The sequence below is a fragment of the Eurypyga helias genome, unplaced genomic scaffold (assembly GCF_000690775.1).
Source record: "Eurypyga helias isolate BGI_N326 unplaced genomic scaffold, ASM69077v1 scaffold7547, whole genome shotgun sequence".
Lineage (NCBI taxonomy): Eukaryota > Metazoa > Chordata > Aves > Eurypygiformes > Eurypygidae > Eurypyga > Eurypyga helias.
Window position 1 is genome coordinate 1 of NW_010262225.1, and position 21,480 is coordinate 21,480.

General features: G+C 41.1%; 1 protein-coding gene across 1 annotated transcript in view; it reads left to right on the top strand.

Moving 5' to 3' along the window:
* The first annotated feature begins 785 nt into the window (after positions 1-785).
* Positions 786-21,480, top strand: part of ZNF521 (zinc finger protein 521) — a 95,693-nt gene continuing 74,998 nt past the window's right edge. Inside the window, exons 1-3 of the mRNA XM_010155620.1 lie at positions 786-842; positions 1,897-1,956; positions 7,514-7,693. Of these exons, the coding sequence (XP_010153922.1) occupies positions 809-842; positions 1,897-1,956; positions 7,514-7,693 (274 nt within the window). The 5' untranslated portion in view covers positions 786-808. The remainder of the gene's footprint in view (positions 843-1,896; positions 1,957-7,513; positions 7,694-21,480) is intronic.

Below are 21,480 nucleotides of genomic sequence, written 5' to 3' on the forward strand. Positions count from 1 at the left end.
CCATTCTATGTTTCTATGAATACATACGCCTACACCCTTAAATAAGGTTGGTCAGTAGGTGGTGACCAAGATGAGTTTCCTCTGGAGGGACGGAACAGTGGACTTTCAGTTTTAGAGCTTGTTCTTGAGAGCATTTTTTGGCAGTAGACCAACAGTTGGTGGTCAGCATGAACATGCTCAGGTTGGGCTGCTGCAGAGGTTTCTCTGGGGGGCTTTGAGGGGGTCACAAAAAGGCAGTATCTCTTCTTTTAAACTGTATACTAGTTGTATTCATTACTTTTTCTTCCCGTGTTAACAAGTCTTACTGATCTGTGCTGCCCTAGCAAAAAATCTTTTTATTTAGCTTGGTTTGTGTTGACCACGTGTTCCCCGAAGCTTAGCTTTTTGTGAGCTTTTCCACTTCTTTCTTTGTGTGACCAGTTTCCTTTAGCTGGGAGGACTGCTGGGATGACTGCTTCAGCATAACAAAGAAAATCATACAGTATTATCACAGATGAAATAGTGGTAACTTCACGGCTTGCAAAATAGAACTTCAACTGAAGCAGGCAGCTCATAAAATCGTATTTTGTGAAATACTTGACTTACTCCAGGGCTGGGGAAACTTCATCACATCTCTGTTGATGAGAAGAGTGTGCTTACTAGCCACATCTCTGAGACAGAGATAGAGATTGTTTAGAGTCTTCCAGAGACTGTACTTGACTCTTTCTAATATATGCACTGTGTTTCAAGTTTCTGGTGTCTTAAGAGTGTCCTTATGAAAACTGGTGTTTTTTTTCTAGAAACTCAGATTCTAGAAACAACCAGTTGTATGAAGCCTTGGGGTTGGCGAAGGAGGAAAAGAGGTACCTGTGCAGTGTGTATATGTATCTCTTCTTTTGAATATATGTCTAGATTTATATGTCACCCTAAGTGTTGCGCTATCTTGTTCCCAACAACCAGGGAAAAAAAAAAATCCCAAATCTTTGGATTTTAACTCAGTTGCATGATTATTTTTGAGGTCTGAATTCTTGGGAGTGGAAGTGCTGTAAAAGCGCAGTCTTTCCCCTTTCAGCTTTTTCCCCTGTGGAGGGAGAATGAATTCTTTTCTCTCTGCTGTTCTCTAACTCAAAGAACTTGGTCTTTGGGAGAATAAAAAGGAAATGGTTCTGCCTTTTAGCTCTTCCCTTACTTTTACTTTGGGAGAGTCAATCTTACTTAGGAATTATATCAGAGCACATGAGAACAGCTCTCTAATTTTTCAAAGTAGCAGCAGAATGGCTCTTGTTAGGTTCACTCTCGCCCAACAAGTTTTGAATAGTGAATCTGACAAGAATTGTATTGTTTTTAGTTCTACTGCTCTGGAAAGCTGTGAGCCAAGGGAAAGATGCTGGCATGGTGTATACAGTAAAACAGCATGGGGTTAGTTCTCCTTTGCAAGGCTGTCTGCACTGCTGAGATGTTTGCTACTGAATATAGGATTATTATTATTTTTTTTAAAGCTTATGTATGAATTAGCACACACACCTCTCCTGTTTGCCAGGAGAAGGCTTTCTCTTATCCGTGTGGAGCGAGTAGAATCTTAAAGCCCAGAATTATACTCTTATTTAGTTCCATAATCAAATATACTAGAGTACATTGAAGACAAATATCCCAGAGGAAATTCGATTTGGTTTTTAAACCATGAAACCGATTTGGTCACTCTGTTCTCAGATTTGTAGCCTCCATACAGCAACGTATTCTGTTTTGGTCTGGTCTACACTTTCGCACTTTGCAGTGCAGCTTTTCTTGCCCGTGTTGTACAAGCATTACCGGCTTTCAGAGCTGAAGCTGGTGTAAAGATGCTTGAAACACTTCAGCTACCTACCTAACATCTTTTTTTGTTGTTTTGTTTTTGTTCTGTTTACCTTTTTCTGACAGTAGAAGAAAATGAAACAGAGGACCAGCAGGCAGGTGTGGGACTCTCAGCTGCACAGACGGGTAATGCTGAATTCCTTCATTAGCGCTTGCTTACTGTTTGACAACAGTGCGAGGGATTTTTGTATCGGGGTGTTTTTTGCAAAGCCGGCATTCTTCCTTCTCTGTTTCGGCTCAGAATGCATTCTTGGGGCTCGCAGTGGAAAATGACATTCCTCTCCCCTCATCTTTCTATTCCTGAGGATTAGAAATTCTGCCTTTTGTAGGTCAGCCAACTGAAAGTGAGATGCTGAAGTGCAGCATGCTTTTATTTTCTTTTTTTTTGAAGAATCCTTTTCTACATTTCCCACATAAAACCACACCCTATGCCATTTCAGATGAACTTGAATATTCATTCCACTGAAATGATTTTCCTATTTGTAAAACATGCGGATAAGGGTAATTTCTTTTAGGATTGTTTGTATATTGTCTTACCAGTCAGAGATCAATTAAGGGCTCCTTAATTTTAAGTCAGTGAGATTGGGTGGAGAAAGCCATTGAGTCAGGATCACAGGGATATGTGTTATTAATAATCATGAGGAAATAATTGTTAATTCCCAATAACAACAAGGGCTCTTTTATTCTCTAATACGGTTCTGAGAATGCAAGAAATGTTTCACTTCTGTCTTTGGTACTGATTGTACAGAATTTTGTCTGAAGAGCAGGTCTGGCTCAACTGAATAGTCTCATTCATTCAGCTGAGGTCACCTTTTGGAGTAAGGGCTGGCTCCTTAAGGATATTCCTAGAAGGCTAGTCATCTCTGAATACCTGTAGGTAATTTGTGTGAGAACAGCTGGAGTTATTCCTCTTATGAAGGTGGAGAATGCAGTTAATTTTTTGTTGAGCCAGAAGACTTTATTATTTCTCGTATGTGTGTGTCCTGTGATTTTGTGTTTGGTGCCTTTTATAGGTTCTAGTGGCTGTGCGCATAAACTGTATTGTTTGAAAAGGGGAAATAAAAGTGAGAGAGTTCTCTGCTCTTTTAATGGGAAATTTCTCAAACTCTTCTGAATGTACCTATGTCTCCATTGAGCTATCTGCAAGCTTGGAAAAAAACAAACTTGTACTGCTGTACACACATGAAGTTGAAAAACAGAGGACTGCAAAACTGGAGATCAATATAGCAAGGAATGGTTGCTTTTCTGCATTTTTTTCTTAAAATAATTCTCAATGGTTAAGTTGTCTTGCTAGTTATTTGCTTCCCGTCATGTCCTGTGTTGTTCTCCATCTGTTTCTAGACAAGATTTCTGTTTTTCTCAATAGCAAGAATGCAGTGCTGATACTAAAAACAAAAAACCTTCTGATAGAGCAAGCAGTACAGAAGGCCCACACTGTGTACACACTGCCAGAAGTTTTTATAGTAATACTTTGTATCTAAGCTCTGGCTCTAACCATTAAATGTGCTTTTTATAGAGTACCAAGTTATAAATGTAGTGCAGCTACGGCATATTAATCTTACTGCAGAGATTTAATGAGGCAGTTGTTTTGCGATGGACACTATTGGGAGCAGAGAGCAACAGAGTTTTACTTTACCACTGAGCTGAAGAAATATTCCTTGCCTGGTAATAATTATAACCACATGATCTAAGTTTTCCTTTCTTTTGCCAGCACTTTTCCATGCAGAAGTGGCTTGGAAGGAGGTCTGCTGCAAGGCAGTGAAATGGATTGGAAAGGCGGCTGTTTTCTTGGGAGTTTGATGCTTTAGTTGTGATTAGCTATGGATCCTTGTAGCATAGGCAGAAATATGTAAGATGAGTTTCAAGAATACACATAGTCTTTGCCAATCCACTGAGATGGTTTTTAGATATTCATTACTTTTACTTGACTTTTATATGGGTTATAAAAAGTAAATGTGGTGAAACCTCATTTTTACATGGACAGAATAGAATTTCTGCTGGTTGGCCTTAAACCGCTCCCATACTTGAAATTAATTGAAGTCCGTGGCTTTATTGCCTCCAACACTTTTAAGCCAGTGCAATTTTTCATTTTCCCCAAAGTTGCAGTTTTATTAGACCAAGTTACCACAATAACATCGCTTATGAGGAGGAGGAAGAAGGGAAGGGGAGAACCACCTGCCAGGGAACACAGTAATGAGAAAATCATGCTTCTTTTAATTTCCATTTATAAATAATGTTAACATGATCTCTAACAGAAGACAACTGTGTTTTCTCTTCCATATTTTTCTAAATGCCTTAATAGGCTGAATTTATTTCTGTTCCAAAAATGTGACCTTCCTTTCCATACTAGATAATTTCCAGTCATATCTGCAGATGGAGCCGGTGTGTGTATTGTTGGCGATGTGTATCGAGACATTTCAGTTAGTGCACGGCAGCCTCTGAAGTAGGGCAGGGAAACCTCTGGAAATGACAGTGGCATTTGCAGATGTTGGGAAAGGTAATCTTACTCTGAAGACAATCTTTGTTGAGGGAATTGCGGCTATGATTGTTGGAGATATTGGGGAGAAAGAAATGTGGGAGATGGATGGCATTTGCCCTGAAGTCTCTATTGCAAGCATGAGCTTTGAATGGGAGGTTAAGGAGAAAGTATAGATGAATGCATATTGCATTTAGAAAATACCTTTTATTCTAGTCTTTCAAAAGAGCACCTCAAATAAGGCAGTTTATCCTAAGTTTAAGTAGCTATTTAAGGTTAGACCAGCTCTTGATGGAAGATATTTGTTGTTGTATCAGAAAAGCTATCTATTCTCAAAGCATCTCTCTTTAATTTTGGTGGTGACATGTCTTCATGGTAGCGGATCACAGTGGAAATGCATTCATTGTGGGGGGCTGAGACTGCTAGAACTCATTTCACCAAGCTGTCATAGGCTAAACTCGAACCTAGGTCCCAGAGGGTCCCACTTAAGTGTTGACCTAAAAACAAACGTGCCAGTTGGCTAGAGCATGTATTCTAAAGTTGCAGCAGAAGGGAATAAGCTTGACTGACTTCTGTCCCTGTAGAGTTTATATCTGCAAATGCAGAAGGAGAAGCAAAACATTTATTAGTCTTAAAATGATTCTAATTTTAATAACTGGTCTCTAAGTAGGAAGCTTTAAATTGAGCGATTCTTTAGGCTGTTGTGCACTAAGGGGTGCATGTGTGCGTACGTGTGTGTGTATTGCTGAATTCCTGTAAAGTGCAAGTGTTTCTGAATAATAAGCCTCGAGAATTCCCTCCCCTCCTTCTTCTTTCCTTCAGCATTGTACTTAAAGCAGAGTCAGACACTACCCTTATTTTAAAACAAACAGGTCTGTAAACTTTATGTGCAGCATTTAAATACTCATGTTAAAATTCAGACCCAGTGCCCACATTTCCCTGAGTGCTGTCAGTTTTATGAGATGAAACCGGGAGCTTGAGCTGAACAACTAATAGCATGCGATGTGTACATGCTGCCTTCCAACAAGTGTTTAATGATGTTGGGGTCAGTTTGCAACAGTTAAGAGAACTATTTCTTTTTCTGAACTGCTTATAACCTGGCGATCTCCTAACTGCTTCTATTAATCTTGCAAAATATCTTGGAAAATGAGGCGGCAATGGGAGTTATTAGTTTCAGAGCATTCAGCAATGGCTGAAGTGCCATAAAGTCCTTTTATTTAATTAGCATCCCTTTTTGGTGTGCAACTTTGTGGACTACTTCACTGTTTGGAAGTAGCTGCCCAAGTTGAAGTTGTCACTCTTGAAAGAACCTTGTGAATGTAATTTGTCATACGAGGACCACACTCAGTGCAATCAGGGCAGGGCACAGCAAATAAGCTTTTGCCTTCATTATCTGTTTTTTATTTTTAAAAATTAATCTGTTTTTCCTCTGAAATATAATTCCCTTAAAAATAAATTCTGCCCTTTAGTCCTGTCAAAGAAATTCCTTGGTTTCAATCATGAGCCACATAGCATGCGGAAGGCTTCCTGACATGGGTCACTTCCCGTTTGTGCTTGCGGGTCCGTGTGTGTTCGAACAGTTGAAGGGCGGGGTGGGGCAGTGGGGACCAAGGGGTGTAGAAAGACGATGAGAGCCTTGACCTTTGGTGTGGGGAACGTGGGTGCATGGGCTTTGTGCACAGCAGCAAATACAGGAATGGCTGTGACCACATCACACTGGAGTGCTGAGAAAGGATATTAGAATGGTTTAAAGTGGAATCCCCCTCCTCCTCACCCCTTCCCCATTTTAATGTGGATTTAGTGTTAGCATGTTCTAGTTTCTCTTCTTGTGAGTAGTTGTGCATGTATCCTGATCAGCTGCAACGCAAAGTGTGTTCACAGATACCACCTCTCTGTTGCTCTGGACAAGGACCCTACTCCAGGTTAGCAACCCACTTGGCTAAAGAGTGCAACATCTTAAAATGTACTTGCACAATCTCCTGTTATTATATGAGTTTGTCCTTGTTTTCTAAAATGAGTTGTTTCAGTCTCAGCACTCTCAAATATCTAAAAGGAGAGATGAGGCAGCCAAAGCAGAAAAGGGAAAAGTGGTGAAACACTTGCATTCCTTTTGCTGGAATGTACACAACCATTTCTCTTCTGCATTTCACTTGTTGTACTGTGGTTCCCAAGGAAAAACAAAGTTAAGTGCCAGCTTGCTTTATTAGGGAAGACAGATTGTTTTATTTCTGTCTTTTGAAGGAAGCTTTCAGTAAAGTGGGCAAAAAGTCAGGAGCAGTTAAAGCTACTCTGCTCCTCCTCAGGGGAGGAGAAGTTCTAGACTTTGCACTCTCCCACCCAGCGCTGGTCATCTGCAGAACCGAGGGCGTGCGATGAGCTGTGCGGCTTCTCTGCACGGAGGGGGTGGCAGCGAGGCTGCACATTTCTTCCACTTTAGAAGCCTCAGCTGGGCTCAGGACTGCCGTTCTGTGACCAGCGCTGTCCTGCTGACCCCAAAATGCTTGTTAACGTGTCAAACAGACAAAGCTCTCCTTGTGCACTATTTAGTTTTTACAATAGTTAGTTTCCAGTTTTCCATGATCTGGCAAATACAGAAACTCTGTCCACTTTAAGTCATACACAAGTTCAAAGCGTGTGTAGCATTTTGACCCAGGGCATAATCTTTCCAGGGATTTGTTTGTGTCAAATAGTGTGGTGATGGAGTATTGGGGTGGATTGTAAATTCAAGAATAATTTCATGTTTATGTAACTCAAATTTGTTAGTCTCTTAATTCTGGTAATTTCCTGTGAAACGGTGTAGTTAACAGTGAAAAGAAGTTCCTGCACACTCATTGATTTGATTTTTCTTTTCATTGAAAACTAATTGCATAGGTGGTTTATACTTTCTTACAGTGATCAAAGCAGCTTCAATAGCTGTGATAAAATTGACAAACCTAACACTGAAGCATGGAGGAATTGCTTGACTGAGAAATGGAGCTGCATTGGTGGGAATAGAAGGGGAAATTCTCCTTTCATCAAAATTAGAAAAAAAATAAGGAAAAAGCCTCCTCTGCTTATTTAACAATGAAACCCACAGTGTGCTTGCAGGCTCGTGCCAAACATGTTTCTTCTGATTGTTACTCCAAGAACCTATCTTGATTTCTTTTTTTTTCTTTTTAAAGGTTCTCTTCTTAGATGCCTGACGTCACGGTCTTGATTTTCTTTCAGACCCTAACTGTAAACTAGAAGACAAGGCAGAAGATGGAGAAGTGTTAGACTGTAAGAAAAGGCCAGATGAAGGGGAGGAGTTAGAAGAAGAAGCTGTGCACAGCTGTGACAGCTGCCTCCAGGTGTTTGAGTCACTGAGTGATATCACAGAACACAAGATTAATCAATGTCAACTGACAGGTAAACAATACTTACCACTTTGTGGCTTTGTGCACTGTTCTGTTTCTGATTCCCATCCTCTACTTCTGATCTCCCTCCTCCTTTCTCAGGTATTTTACTCCTGCACTTGAATGCTTGGGTGAGACCTTTATAAACAGATTATGGGACAGGATTATAGTGTAAACGGGGCGCTATAAATTTCCGTCATACCGAAGGATGTATGGATAACTACTGCGTTGTCACTGTATTTAAAGTGTTCGTTAGCTATTGGTGCCTGGCTGCTGTGTGTATTTTCTAGAGTCATACTGTACAGCTTTTTGTACTTTGCTTATACACGTGTTTTCCTAAGTCACTTGCAAATGCGGAGGGTATTTATAAGTGGGGTTTAAGTGCATAATGAATGAATTTGCACAATGACATGTTGCAGATCTGGGCTGGATGTTGCGTTAGTCTAATCTGTTAACTACACATGACTGTACAGTAATCAGTAACTGAAATTTGAGAGGAATGAAGCAAATTGTTAGAAGGGAAAATCAAATCTCAGCTTTAGTCAAAGGGCAGAACTGGGTGCTGATCAGATACTACTGAACTGAGCAGAGCTGCCTGAATGGACCTGTAGCCAACCCGGGTTCCTCTGAAATGATTGTAGACAGCCCCCTCACCTGGGAAATAAACCACATGAAATCTGCTGAAGTAGTTTTGCCCTTCAGTTTTAGTAGGTCTTTTGATGGTATGCACTGAAGGCCCAAATAGTATCAGCAGAAAGGCATTTTTATTTTTTATTAGATGGTACTTTAGTTTTAGCCTCTACAATGTAAAATGTATTTATTGTGCAGTGCAGTTATGTTAAAAACCTTTCTTTATTATGACTTTGTAAACGAGGAAAGCCATCCTTCCCATTTGGGAATACTTTTAGAAAGTGTGCATGCGCTCATATTTGGAGAGTTTTCTGAGTTCTTTTTGGTTCCGATAGATCCATGGGCTAAGTCCTATCAGGATCACATAAAAGTCAAGTAGGATTACTGGTGTTGAGGACGAAGTGTGCAAAGAAGGTGAGCAACAGAGAAATAAGTGGGCAGGAGCAGACAGCAAGTTGAGGAAGTAATGTGAATTTGTGAAATGGTTTTAATCCCAACCTTAAATTATGGAAGATTAAAATCTGCAGCAAGAAATGTTTACTTTTATTAATATGTGGCTTTGCCTTTCCTTACCTGTAAAGTGGTCTCCTGACTTAGGATACAGTCAGTTCTGCATTCCCTAATCACTCCTACAGACTTCTAGAATGTATTTGTCTGCTGTATTGCTTATGGTTTTTGGCAGTATGGATATTCTCTCCTGGCTTTAAAAAAACGTAATGTTTTTCTCTCTTTTTCTTCATACCTCTTATCTTTCTTTTGCCCTTACTGTGTTGAAAAATTAGTTGCTTTAAGTTGTCTCTTCCTTCCCTACTCCAGAAAGCATTCCCCCTGCCCCGATCCTCTGGATCTCCCCATTACTGCCTCAGATCCCATTTATTCACCCCTGTTTTTTCACCTTGATCTGATTTGGCTGTTTCACCTTTCTGATCAGTTAGTTGCTGCCTCCCCTCCCCACTTCTACCAAGTGCTTTCTCTGCTTAAGCTGCAGGTGGAATGCACTGAACAGTGCTTGCACATTTGGGTTGGGAAACGGGAGAAAAGCAGGTGGGGGGAGCAGTGAGTAGGAAGAGTCCTGTAGCATTGCTCCTGAACACAGCAGTTCTGGCTGAGAGTTGTATTGCTAAATGAGAGTGAAAACCAAGTATGCTGGATTAGTCAATTTGGGGTGCACATGTAAAGGCAGGAATACATGTATGATGGCTGCAGAGGATGGGGAAATGAAAACGAATCTTGAAGGAAATTGTTTAAGTTCCTAAAAATACTTTTGCCTTGCTTTCAAGGAAACGTGATAGTGAATGTGTAGAGGTCTGACTGTTTGAAAGCTAATGAAGTGAACAGAAACCTAAACCACACTTCCTTCTGGACTACCAAATCGACAAAAAGCCAGCTGTGCCCTTTTTCTAAATCTAAGTGACCAAAATACACCCTTAAGTTGAGAGAGGGACCTGGATGGAATGGTCAGAGCTGAGGATTTCTTCTTTCTCCAGCAAAACAGTACTAAACAGGTGGTTAGTGAGGTGATTTCAAGGCAGGGTCCTAAGCTGCATGTATGGCCTAACACTAAGGATACGACATTTAAGAAAACCTCATTGTTTTATTTTTAGTTAATCAGTGACAAACAGTTGACAGAAAAGCAGCTTACTTTTCTCTTCTGAAGCACAATATATATTTGACCACAATAAAGTTTGCTTTTATCATTTTAGGCAAGCTTGCTGGCCCCTTGCCTTTTTCTTGGACTTGCACCAATGCCTTTGGGTGCCACACTCAGATTCAATGTTTTAAAAAAAAATGTTACCACGGAGGGGCTGTTGCACCTCCCTTTCTCATCACAGCCTTCTGCCACAACAGGGTGTTACATAGCTGCTCTGGCTGTTTCCTTTCGAAGGAATTCCAGTGAAACTATTAGACATGCTAAGGTATTTGTCTGTCACTAAGTTGCGAATGAAAGGCAAGAGGTTTACCAAAATTGAATTTCTTCTACAGTATTCTGTTGTTTGGGTCAACTGTGTCCTCCCTGGAGGAGGGCAGAGTGTATCACCTATTCTGATGTATGATCTTTCCAATCTGGGCCTCATCTCAGGTCCTGAAGAGTTATCCAGGTTGTCCATTATGGAAAAACACCAGGACTGTCAGCCTGTGAAGTTCCCATTTGAGTTCTAAAGCCCTCCAAACCCTGATCTTTTAGATGGCTGAGCCAGCTGCAGCTTGTCTGGATTTTACTGAGCTGTGGAGGTGCTCTGTGAGAGGCACAGGGAGCTGCACTGACAGAATTTATGAACTGTGCATGTTGACCCACTTGTAGGGTCATTTTTCCATACAGTTACACTGGGCAAAATCAACGATGACATCGATGGAACAAACAGGGTGGCAGAACACTGGCTTAAGACGACCCTTTAGTAAAACCTTGAGTATGAAACATGAGAATTGAGCATCACAGTGTCTTGGCTGCCCCTAATTCTACCAACCTTCTAACATGCTTGAGAATGGGGCTTGCCACTGTAGGTTCTGAAATTGATACTGGGGCTTCTAGTTTTTGCATTTGAAATGTTATATGTGTTCTTCTGAAGCTTTGACACTTCAGTGAAAGGAGTAAAATTGCTTTATTGAATCTTCATTCTGCACTCTCAGCCAAAGACAGGAATGGGGAGAAGGTAGCTCGTTTATTAAACAGTGGTCCCAATCTCTCAAAGTGTCAGTCCCCCCCACCTATTCAGAGGATAGCGGAAGATGAGAGTTACAACTCTGTGAGATTTAGCTCCCAGGATCTTGAATTGCTCTTCTCTGGCAGATTTTTCAAAGGAGAAGAAAAAAGTTCTCCCCAACTGGTTTCTTCCTGTAATCTGTAGTTTGAATTGAACTCATGTTCTTTTTCTAGAGGAGGGCATAGCTGCTCTTTTATCCTAATGTGTGCGCTATTGATCTTTTCAATTTGGGTCTGATCCAGTATCCATTGAAGTCAATGAAAAGATTCCCATTGACTTCAGTGGGGGATGGAACAGACCCTTCATGAGCTATTTAGTAATATTTTTTGCTATCATCTGAAATTCTTGTACTGGAGCTTTCTCTGAAAAGGTGATGATTTATTTATGTTAATTGCTGACAATTCCTGTGATGTTTGTGGAATACAGATAATGGATAAATGGGGGAAAATATCCAGAAAAATTTCTTTGCAACCATGGTCACATACGAAGCTGAACGATATTAATTTAGTCATTACAAAAGATTGGCAATAAAAATATGAATTTAATAGGGTTTCTGTCTGATGTTGGTGCTTTTCTCACTCTATCCTTTCTGCAACATTTCCATTTAATAACTCTTGAGCTACTTGCATATTGTCATCCTCTAAGTTGTGTATATAAGTAAAGGATCCAGTTGGCATGGCTATAAACCTGATATCCTTCTAGTATATGTCAGTTTGGATCTCACTGTAGGACCGTGCATGCAGGATCAAATATGGTGCACTGCTGATAAACCCTCAACTGCATCTTGTCTCCTTCTGCCAACAGGAAAAGAAACTTAACCTTTTGCGATGCTGCTGTATATGCTGTTGGTGGGGCACAGTTTGTCAGATACTTTCTCTAATCTTCTGCTTGACTTATAATCTCTTCTCCCTGCACAGTGCTTCATGCTGCTGATTTCACCTTTCAGTCCAAACCCTTAGGGATCATACTCTTAGGAAGTCTCCCCTGTATATGCGAGAACTGCCCCTCCACTGGCTGACTCTGTGTTCAGAGGCATTCAGCTCAAGCATGGTTCTTTTGAAGATCCTGTAGGTCACTTTGGCATCAGAAGTCTCAGTCATAACCAGAGTAATACTAGAAAAAGGAGCATCCTGTGGTCTGCCTTGCTTGCAGTCCAACGTGCAGTGGACGTGCTAGTCTAGTTGGCTGAGCTGTTGAATAACTCAGCAGCAGCAGAGATGCTGGTACACAGGAATAGTCAGTAGACCTGGTGTGTGTTACATGATTTCCCTACTAGCCATGTTGGCATCACAGACTGTAAAATCTGTCTGAAAGCAGGCTGAATTTGTCTGAATCGTATGCAGTCCTGGCTTCAAGGCTAAGGGTGTTCTGAGGTAAAAGACATGAGCTATTTTTCCACTGGGGATATTTATTTTACCTTTAGGTGATTAGGTAGATGTAGTTTTATGCTTTGGGCTATAGCTTAGTGCTAGAGCTTTGACAGGTTGAGTAAGTATGTCAGGTAGAACTGAGAGCCATTCATGTTATCCCCTAAGTTGTTTCTGGTGTTGAAAAGGTTACTGGCTATAGCTGTGTGTCCCCTGCCAATGAGGAGATGCAGTCCTACTCTCTAGCACTGCTCAAAGATTCCTCTCACATACCACCTGAAAGCAAGTCCAGCAGATATACTGGGGACCAGTTGTTCTAAGTGCTGCTCTCCGTTAGCACTGGAGTATCACGAGGCTGAGGACTTCTAGCTAAGTCAGTATTTCTGTGTTTCCAGTTATGGTCAAAATTAATTTTTATGGATATCACCCTCCTGTGTAGCTGAGAAACTCCTTCTTCTTGCATGTCTAGAAATAAGAGGTTATGCTACCTAAAAACATCTCAGACAGCAGGCACCACGAGTGATCATGGACTTACCAAATGGCAGGTAATAGAGATTCCTCTATAATGGTTTCCTTTTCCTGCATTTTTTCTCTTATTCCTAGTGCCCAGGAATCTTTCATCTTTCTGAATGAGTTAGTAATGCCAGGGCCATCTCCTTCACTATAAGATTTGAAAACTTTCCAGGGGATTTTGTCCCAAAGGATGTATACTGTGTGCAATGAGACTACAAGATAAATCTTGTGAGCGCTTGGCATTGTCATGCTTGGATATCCTAGCTAGTTGTTCTTGCTATCAAAAGAATCCTAGAGCTGGTCAAATATATTTCAGATCTTGCCACTGTTTTTTTCAGTTCCACTCTCTGTGTGGAGGAAAGAGACATGGTGAGGATCCTTGGTCATTTCTGCAGTAGAGAGAAAAATCTGATCTTGATAAAAGTGCTTTTGAGGACAAGGACCCTAAGAAGTTAAATGTATGATGCACCAAAAGCATATTCATCTGCCTCATTGCAGTTAGTGGCATGCTGCCAAGCACTGTTTGCCAAGTACAGTTACTTCACTTGAGAGAGTCACCCTGTTTCTCTTGAGAGTTCCTGCACCAAGGACTGCATATGGATTTTACATTAAACAGTTACTGAATGAAAGACAAACAGTGCTTGGACTGGGGACTTGAGCTTAGGCCTTTCTTTTTCCTTAGAGGGCTTCCCAATTGCCGTACTACAGAGACATGCTTCTACTTTTCCATTTGCTTTGGACCACAAACTTCTGACTTCTTTTCCACAAAATGACATTCTGTTTGACTGACATGGTGGAAAGCAGACCCTCTCCTCCAGTATCCTGTCCAGCCAATACACATAGCAGTTCATTGTGCTTCTTTGAGTTTGCAGGTTGTGGACTCGCATCCTTTCAGCACTCTGTGCTCCAGGGCCCATATCTGCAACTGCAAATCCTTGATATTTGGGGAAGAGGGGGAATAGGGTGGTAAATACAGCTTCTGTCTCCAGAAATCACAATTTTGCATTCAGAGAGCAGTGTAAAGCCTGTCAGTGGACTGGAATGGAGGATTTATATGCATTACAAAATGGCCAAGGCCTGCTAAAATCGTAGCAATTTGGAGAATCTGCCATACAGACCTTCATATGCAGCACTACATGCTCCTAGGGAGGATAGATGAAGGTCTTGATAATTACATTCTTAGATTGTCATATTAAAGTCCTGTATAAATACTTCTGTAGGTAGCTTGGTACTGTCAGATGTGGAGGGAACTTGTATATGCTGGAGCTGAAAGCTGAGCAAAGTAGGCTGCATAGCCTTCTTGACGTTCTTCAAAACTCTTATGCTTACCCTGAGAGACAGTAGGTCCATGATGAACAGCCAGCATGGGCAAGGAGGCATAAACTCCTCCCCCTTTTGCTTGGAAACCATTAATCTCTGCTCTTGAGATTGTTAATCAGTCATAAAACCAGTAGATCTTCACCTCCTGGGTATTTTAAAAGCAGCCTGTTGCACTTCCTGAGTTGTCTGTCAGTGACCCCTTGTAAATGAAAGCAGCTGATGTCTGTATCATGGAACTGTTACTCTTGACTCAGGGAACCTCCGTAATAAACCTGCTCATGAGCATTAATTGTAAATGCCAGAACTCTTGTTCTGTTTGGAGGTGGGAGAGGAAGCAAGTGATGGTGTCTTCCAAGGGGCTTTGAGTGTTTCCTGCATATCTTTCATTGATTCTTTTCCCCTCAATTTTGCTTCCTATTTTCCTCTTATTCTAGCCTGATTTTCCATCACTGAAAAAGGCAGGAGGTTCTTCTAGCACATAGTGGCTTTGGTTGGCTTATCTTAGTCCTTGGTATGTGTCCACCAAGGACTTTGCACCATGTGAACATGAACACCCAACATAATGGGAAGATACTGGATCAGACCTGGTGTCCCTGCACCAGCAAGGAAGCTGCTGCCTGTCTGGGTACCATGGACAGAGACGTCTCCTGGCTGGCCCCGGAAGTCCTGGTCTTCAGCAGAAACCACTCAACTGGAGACTGTCGCTCTCTCACGGGCAAAGGGCTTTGGTGTAGGCAGCCCCAGTGCAGGGGTTACCAGGTCTAGTTCTTGGTACAACTGTTTCTCAACTGTCTTTTACATTTAAATAATCTAGCATCGTTTATGGGGTTCTTAGGGCTCATCTTGCAGCAATTTGTGCCTTTCTGGGCAAATGGAGTACTCCAGTAGAGTTTGTCCAAAGTGCTGTTACACACATAGGTTATCCATTCCTGTCCACAACATGAATTCAGTCATCCTGGGACTTGCGCATCACACATTTGAATCATGCTTTTTGATCACTTCTGCTCAAAGCTTCTCAGGTAAATACTCTTTCACTGAAGATAAGGAATGAAGATTGAGGACAACAGTATGGTGTTTTGCAGGTTAAAAGACCCCATGTGCCTGTCACCCAGAGTCTGTTTTTCAGCGTGTACTCAGAGGTTACTGTAAACAATATACCTTCCTTCAGTCATGAAGTACCTTAATTCCCAAGTCATGCTCAGCAATAGGACTTATGATCATAGTCCTAAGCTCTACAAGAGGACATGTCTATGTGGTGCTTTTTTTTATATGAGACTGTGAAAGCATCAGTTAGGCATACCTGACATGCCATCGTGGGCGAGTGGGATAGCATTAGTCTCTAGGAGGGGCCACGATAACATTATAAATAGTTCCTCTTCTGGCTTTGGCATTTTGTGGTTACCAAGCTAGCTCTGCGTCATGTCATGGAGACATCCCTGTCTCCAAGCACTGGCTTGCCCAGATCTAGCTTTTTCAGACTTAGTTCAGTGCCTCCCTGGCACTCTCTTGAAAATCTGCCCTAGCTAGATCCAGAACTTTGCTTTATTACATTGACAGTCTGTTGCTCCATTTATTTATAGCCACTGCTGGGTGTTCTAAAGGTCAAGCTGTTTCCTCACAGAGCATTTCCAAATGGGCAGTACAGGGTATCTCTCCCATTACGATTTGGCTACTGTGCCTTTCCCATTGAATATTAACTTTGCTCTCCCAGTGCTCGAGTGACATCTCCTGCCTGTTTCAGAAGAGGGTCCAATTTCTGAGATCTGCCAGGTGATGACATGAGGTAATCCACTGACCTTTTTCAGGCATTGTGTGGAGGACGTAACTGCCCAAGCTCATTCCAGTATTGTGAGAGCAGTACTATAATCACTATTTGATCTATGCAGCTCAAATTCCTAATTCCCATTGTCCAAGGAAGATGGTTGCCTGCAGGGGAGAGGAGGGAGGGGGCAGGGGGAATCATCAACGCTGGCACATATGTGAAGAAGAAAAAATAGTCATTACTTACCCTATGATAACTATGCTGCTTCCAATTACTGTTGTAATCAATACGGATCCTGTGGCCAAGCTTGTCTTGCTTTTCACAGTCCTCAGTAATACAGACTTTGAATTGTAAAGCTGCTGCTGATACAGGGTCGTAGCTACCCTGACCTTTACCCAGTACGGTGGGAATTCATGTGTATGATTCTAATAGACATACTATTAAAATTAAAATAATGTTTGTCTTGCATGTATGCACATATATACACCTTCAGTCCATATTGACTACTGTGTTTCAGAGAATCAGTTACTGTAGAGTAAATACCTGTTGTTTATTACATGCTTCTATTTTACTGGAATTTTTATATGTAATATATTGTCAGTGTATTACAAAATGGGCCTTGTTGCCATGACAAATTAGTGTTTTTAAGTGGTGAATTTCCTGTACCTTCTAAAATAATTTTCTTCAAATACTTGCTGTTTTTATTATTGGTGCTTGCTTTAATTACCATTTAGAAATGAACGGAACGGGAGGTACAACAGATTATCATTACTTATATGTTCAGCAGTTAAATTCATAGCTTGGAAGCCAAATGTAACAGAATGCCCCACAGCTCTTTAACACTTTGCTTAATACAGTTGTAGAAGAACCTTAATTCATGTTTATACAATCAGCCGTAGCGTGTTAAGGCTTCCGGGTGATCTGGCAGTTCACTAACGCACCGCCTATATGGGCTCAGTTTTTCCTCTCAAGCATCATCTGGAGGGTGTAAAAAACGCCTGATTTTTTAATGAAAAAAAGAGTGTTGTTGGAGGAGGAAGGTTCTTATAGACACTGCAGTCCCTGCTTGGTGTTGGCATAATAACCTGTCTGAGATGGTTGTAAAATCACTTCCATGCTATGAGTGTTAGAGGGAATAGGCTTAAGACAAAGAGAAAATACATCTTAATTCACCCAGGGTGTTCTGAGCTATACCTTGTGCTTTTTGAGGAAGACACCTATTGTATTGAATATTCTCTTGTGAAAATCTTTGATGTTCGGCTAGAAATGTAGCCCTGGCACAGGGTGCTGTACCTATGGAAAATGCTGGAAAGTGCAGTCTCTTTTACTAAAGCTCCTCTGTTTTTTATAAGGCACCAGATACGCCATTAATTCCAGCTGTTCTTCCAAAATGAGTGATAGTCGAGGCAAACTCTTTCTTAATGTGAACCCTTAATATTCCTAATTTTATATCCCTGTACGTATACTGAGAGGTCATAGTCCTTAGCTGGGGATATCATTTGGGAATGCTGTAGTATAACTGAGATCTATGACCTCTTAATAAGCATCAGGAGAAAGAGATGGGGATCATTCTACAACATGCCCTGGGGGTGCTTTCCCTTCAAGAAGGCAGGCTGGAACTGTTCAACTTTTTTCTTTCTTTCAGTTTTTTACCTTCAGGGGGAAATTGATCGATTTGGAGATGATTATTCCATAATCTCTGAATTTTTCTCTTCTACACTGCAATGGGAACTTCTTGAAGTTTAAAGGGTTTGTGTCTCCTGTGTGTGCTGTGGAATGAACCCAAGGAGTTTATGGGGACAGCGGTTCTCTCAGCACAGTTAATGTAATAGTTGATAAGTTTGGAACTAAAATACCAGGAGGGTCTGTGGGCAGAAAAGGCTAAATTTGTTACTAAATTTCTTGTGAATAAGCATGATCACTTCTCTCAATGGTTGCTTCATTTGGGATTTAATTTTGGGGGGAGGAAAATGGGGGTTTCCCAGGAATGTGCATATATTAAAGACATGGTAGAACAGAGAGTTATCATGGTTAGTTGAAGCAAACTAGAAAAGGCGAATTGGCAGTGGACTTACAAATAAACTCAAACTTGTCAAAGAGTGTTTGGCACAGATTTAATAATGGCATGAAATGCTGGAACTTCTTCTGTGAAATGTTGGGTTAGATTTACTCTTAATAAAGTTACCAAAATCATGTTAAATTTATACATGAACAAGTAAAGTGATTAATATCTTTGTAATATTTCTGAAGCACATAAAGTACAGTAAATTATTTTGCCCATATGTAAACATGGAAAGCATACTTTCGTGACTGGGAATGAACAGGAGTGCTTCAAAATGTCTTTTGAAAGAAAACTCCATGTAAGATAGTGCCATGGATTGGCACTTGGTCGGTATGTTTAATATGTGGGAATTCATTTTAAATTTCATAGAAATACCTGTCACTGGTTTATTACCGCCCTCACCATGGCCAGAACTGGTGTCTTTCATTTGTTTTGCTGCTGGATCCCAGCAGGAAGTGCCGGCTAATGACTGAAGGAAGGTTGAGTGACTCGTGGGGGAGGCTGCAGAAGGGTCAAGTTTTTCAAGTACTTTGCAAACCTTCTACCAGCTGTAAAAGCAAAGCATAGGGAAATGAAATGGCAGTTGCTCATTTACCTTTCTCTGACAAATGTAGGCTTCAGCATGAGTGCATAACACATCAGTTTTACTGTTAACACATAAATTAACATCAATATTCTGTCATGTGTATACGCTTATTTCTTATTGCTATTATCTGACTTCATTACATGGCCAGAAGTGATGCTTGGATTTTTGCAAAACACTGAGCATGTTTGATCTTTTCTGTAAATTCAGTTTCTAAGCAACACATCCTTTGTCCTGAACTATTTTAATATGTCAATAAATGTAGGTTTCTGTATGATTCTTATTATTCTTCTATACTGCATCTGAAATACTTAAAAACAGTTTAATATTTGCTTTTTCTGTCATGTTACGGTTAGAGTATTTTGCATTACAGGACAATCTTTCCTTCAGTAGGCATTTGTGTAGCTTGACTGGATAATGTTTTTCAATTTATCTCCATCAGTTGTTGGCTGTAATCTTTGCTTCACTGAAACCAATGGAAATGTCATTATTATGTTCATTGAGGGCAGGATTTCTACTAGTGAGTTCAAATTCTCATTCGATTGTATTATTGCTCTCAAGATTCTTCTCTGTGGCACTCAGATCTCTGCCTTTCCAACACACTCTATCATTTCAAAATAGTCAGCGCTTAACAAACTTATTTCCAAATAGCACTTCCCAAACAACTGGCTGTGGTATTAACCCTATAATTGCAAGCAGTTTCCCATGGCTGGTTAGTTTGAAAGCAGAAGAGCTTCCCCTGTCTGCCATAATACCCTGTGCTCTCAAAAGCAAAGGCTGTGAGAATTGAAGAATGTAATTTATCTTATTAAAATTAGAATCTGCTTCTTTTGTGACCCTCACCACCTGTCATTGCCTTTGATTTTTCTCTTGTTATTTGGTATGCTTACTCTTGCTGCTGAGGCTCTGCTTTTCTGTCCTTGTTAGCTTTGTACTTTCCATCCTCTAACTGTGGGTTTCTGGAGGTGTGCTTTTATTTCTGTTGCCTTTTCCACTACCAGCAGGTCAGGTTTCCCTGCAGTTCTCCCTTTGGCTGAGAAGCGTGGAGATGATTTTCTCTAGTGCTGGAGTATCCCACTGCTTCTCTCCTTGTCTGTTCTCCCTCTTTTTTCACTCTCCACTTTTCTGTTGTTTGTCTCTGTTCCCTTTTTGCCTCTAGGATCTCTAGAATAGTGCTACTATTCCTGTTGGGTACTTCAGCAAGAATAGCAGACTGAAACTCACTCAGTATACTGAATTTCATTGTACAGCCTCAGCTGGACTTGATGATGCTTTTTATAGGAACCAGGAACGTAGATGCAATCTCAGGTCTACAGCCCATCTTGTTATTTGCACAGTCATCCATTGCGACAGTCTCATTCTTGGTTTGAGCACTTTCTGATAATTTTTTTACATGCTCCAGTTTTGTGTAATGTTTTTTTAGGAATATACCGTAGTGGATACCACTATAAGTATCACAAGAAGTTCTCAAGCGATAGGAACATTTACCCCTCATAGCATGGGGCAAAAGAGTGTTTGGTATTCCACAGAGTTTCTGGTCATCTCAGTGCAGGCATAGCCGGCCCTGATTTATTGCTGAGGGTGAGTTTGCGTATACTGAGCTGGCTTCATGAGAGGCTAGAGTCTTTTCTATTGCCTTTCAGTTATTGGGTAGTGCCTCAAATGCTTAAAAATTACTTGTGCAGTTCTCTTCTACGGGCATGAAAATACGCCCAATACAAATTAAAGGCTAAATTCTACCTATTGCAAAATTCATAGGCTTGGGTATGAAATCAAAGAGAATCCGTGCGTGCTGTGGGTCCCACAGACTTTTTTTTTTCTTTTACATACAATGTTTTTGAAACCACACCTCAGTGAGTGGATCTGAAGCTGTGAGGGTGGTGAAAGGAGTTAGCAGATGTGGCTGATTAATAACTACATGTTCAGTGTGTCAGTATTGTTCTTTGCACGTGGGGCAAACCTTACATTTGATGTGCCCGTAAGAATTGCACAACACCTATCATTCTCTGTGCTCCAAGTCTTTTTTACAACTGTTTATCTACTGTACCATGAAATGTAGCCAGCTTTGCAGAAGACAGCAGCTAAGACTCATGAGACATAGTAGGGGGAGACAGGAAACTCTGGCCAAGAATAATGCGGCAAACCTCCTGCTCTTGTGAAAAAATGCCACAGGATTTCTGCTGTCCACAAAAAGCAGATTGCGCAGCAATTTGTAGGATGCGAATGGGTGGATTATGCCACACGTGCATTGCCAAAAAATGGCCGATGCTTTGTTTTCCAGGTGAGTCGTACTCACGGGAGTTCTGTGTTTGACAGTGGTGTGACTCCCCTTTGTCACTCTTTCATTTCAGAGGTAACTGACAGCACCAGCTCTTTTACTGTACGCAGAGGGAGGCTGGCCCCGATAACCCAGCTGTAGAAACTGTTCTGCATGCCAGGGCTGTCAGTCCCACCCGATCCCGAACTGAGGAAGCGGCTCAGGGTAGTGTTTAACCCTAAAGTCATATCCTGGCCCTCCCTTTTCTCCTTAGCTCTGTTCTCTGGGAGCTCTACCACAATATTTTGACTTGTGAGCCCAGAGGGTTGACTGTGTGGCAGACACTTAAGGTAATTACGGGCTTACTTATACATTTTACTGTCAAATTACATAATTTTCGATAGAGGGCATAATGTACGCTTTCTAATACACACTCGTTGAGGCTTGGGGTTCTGCATCTTACTGGATAGATTAAAAATCAAACCACGTGTTCTAACAGACCCCAGTACAATTGCCATAAAATGCATGCAGCGTTCCTCCCTTTCCTTCCACAACGTTGTGGGATGTATAAATACAAGATGCCCTGTTTGGATTTGAAATCTTT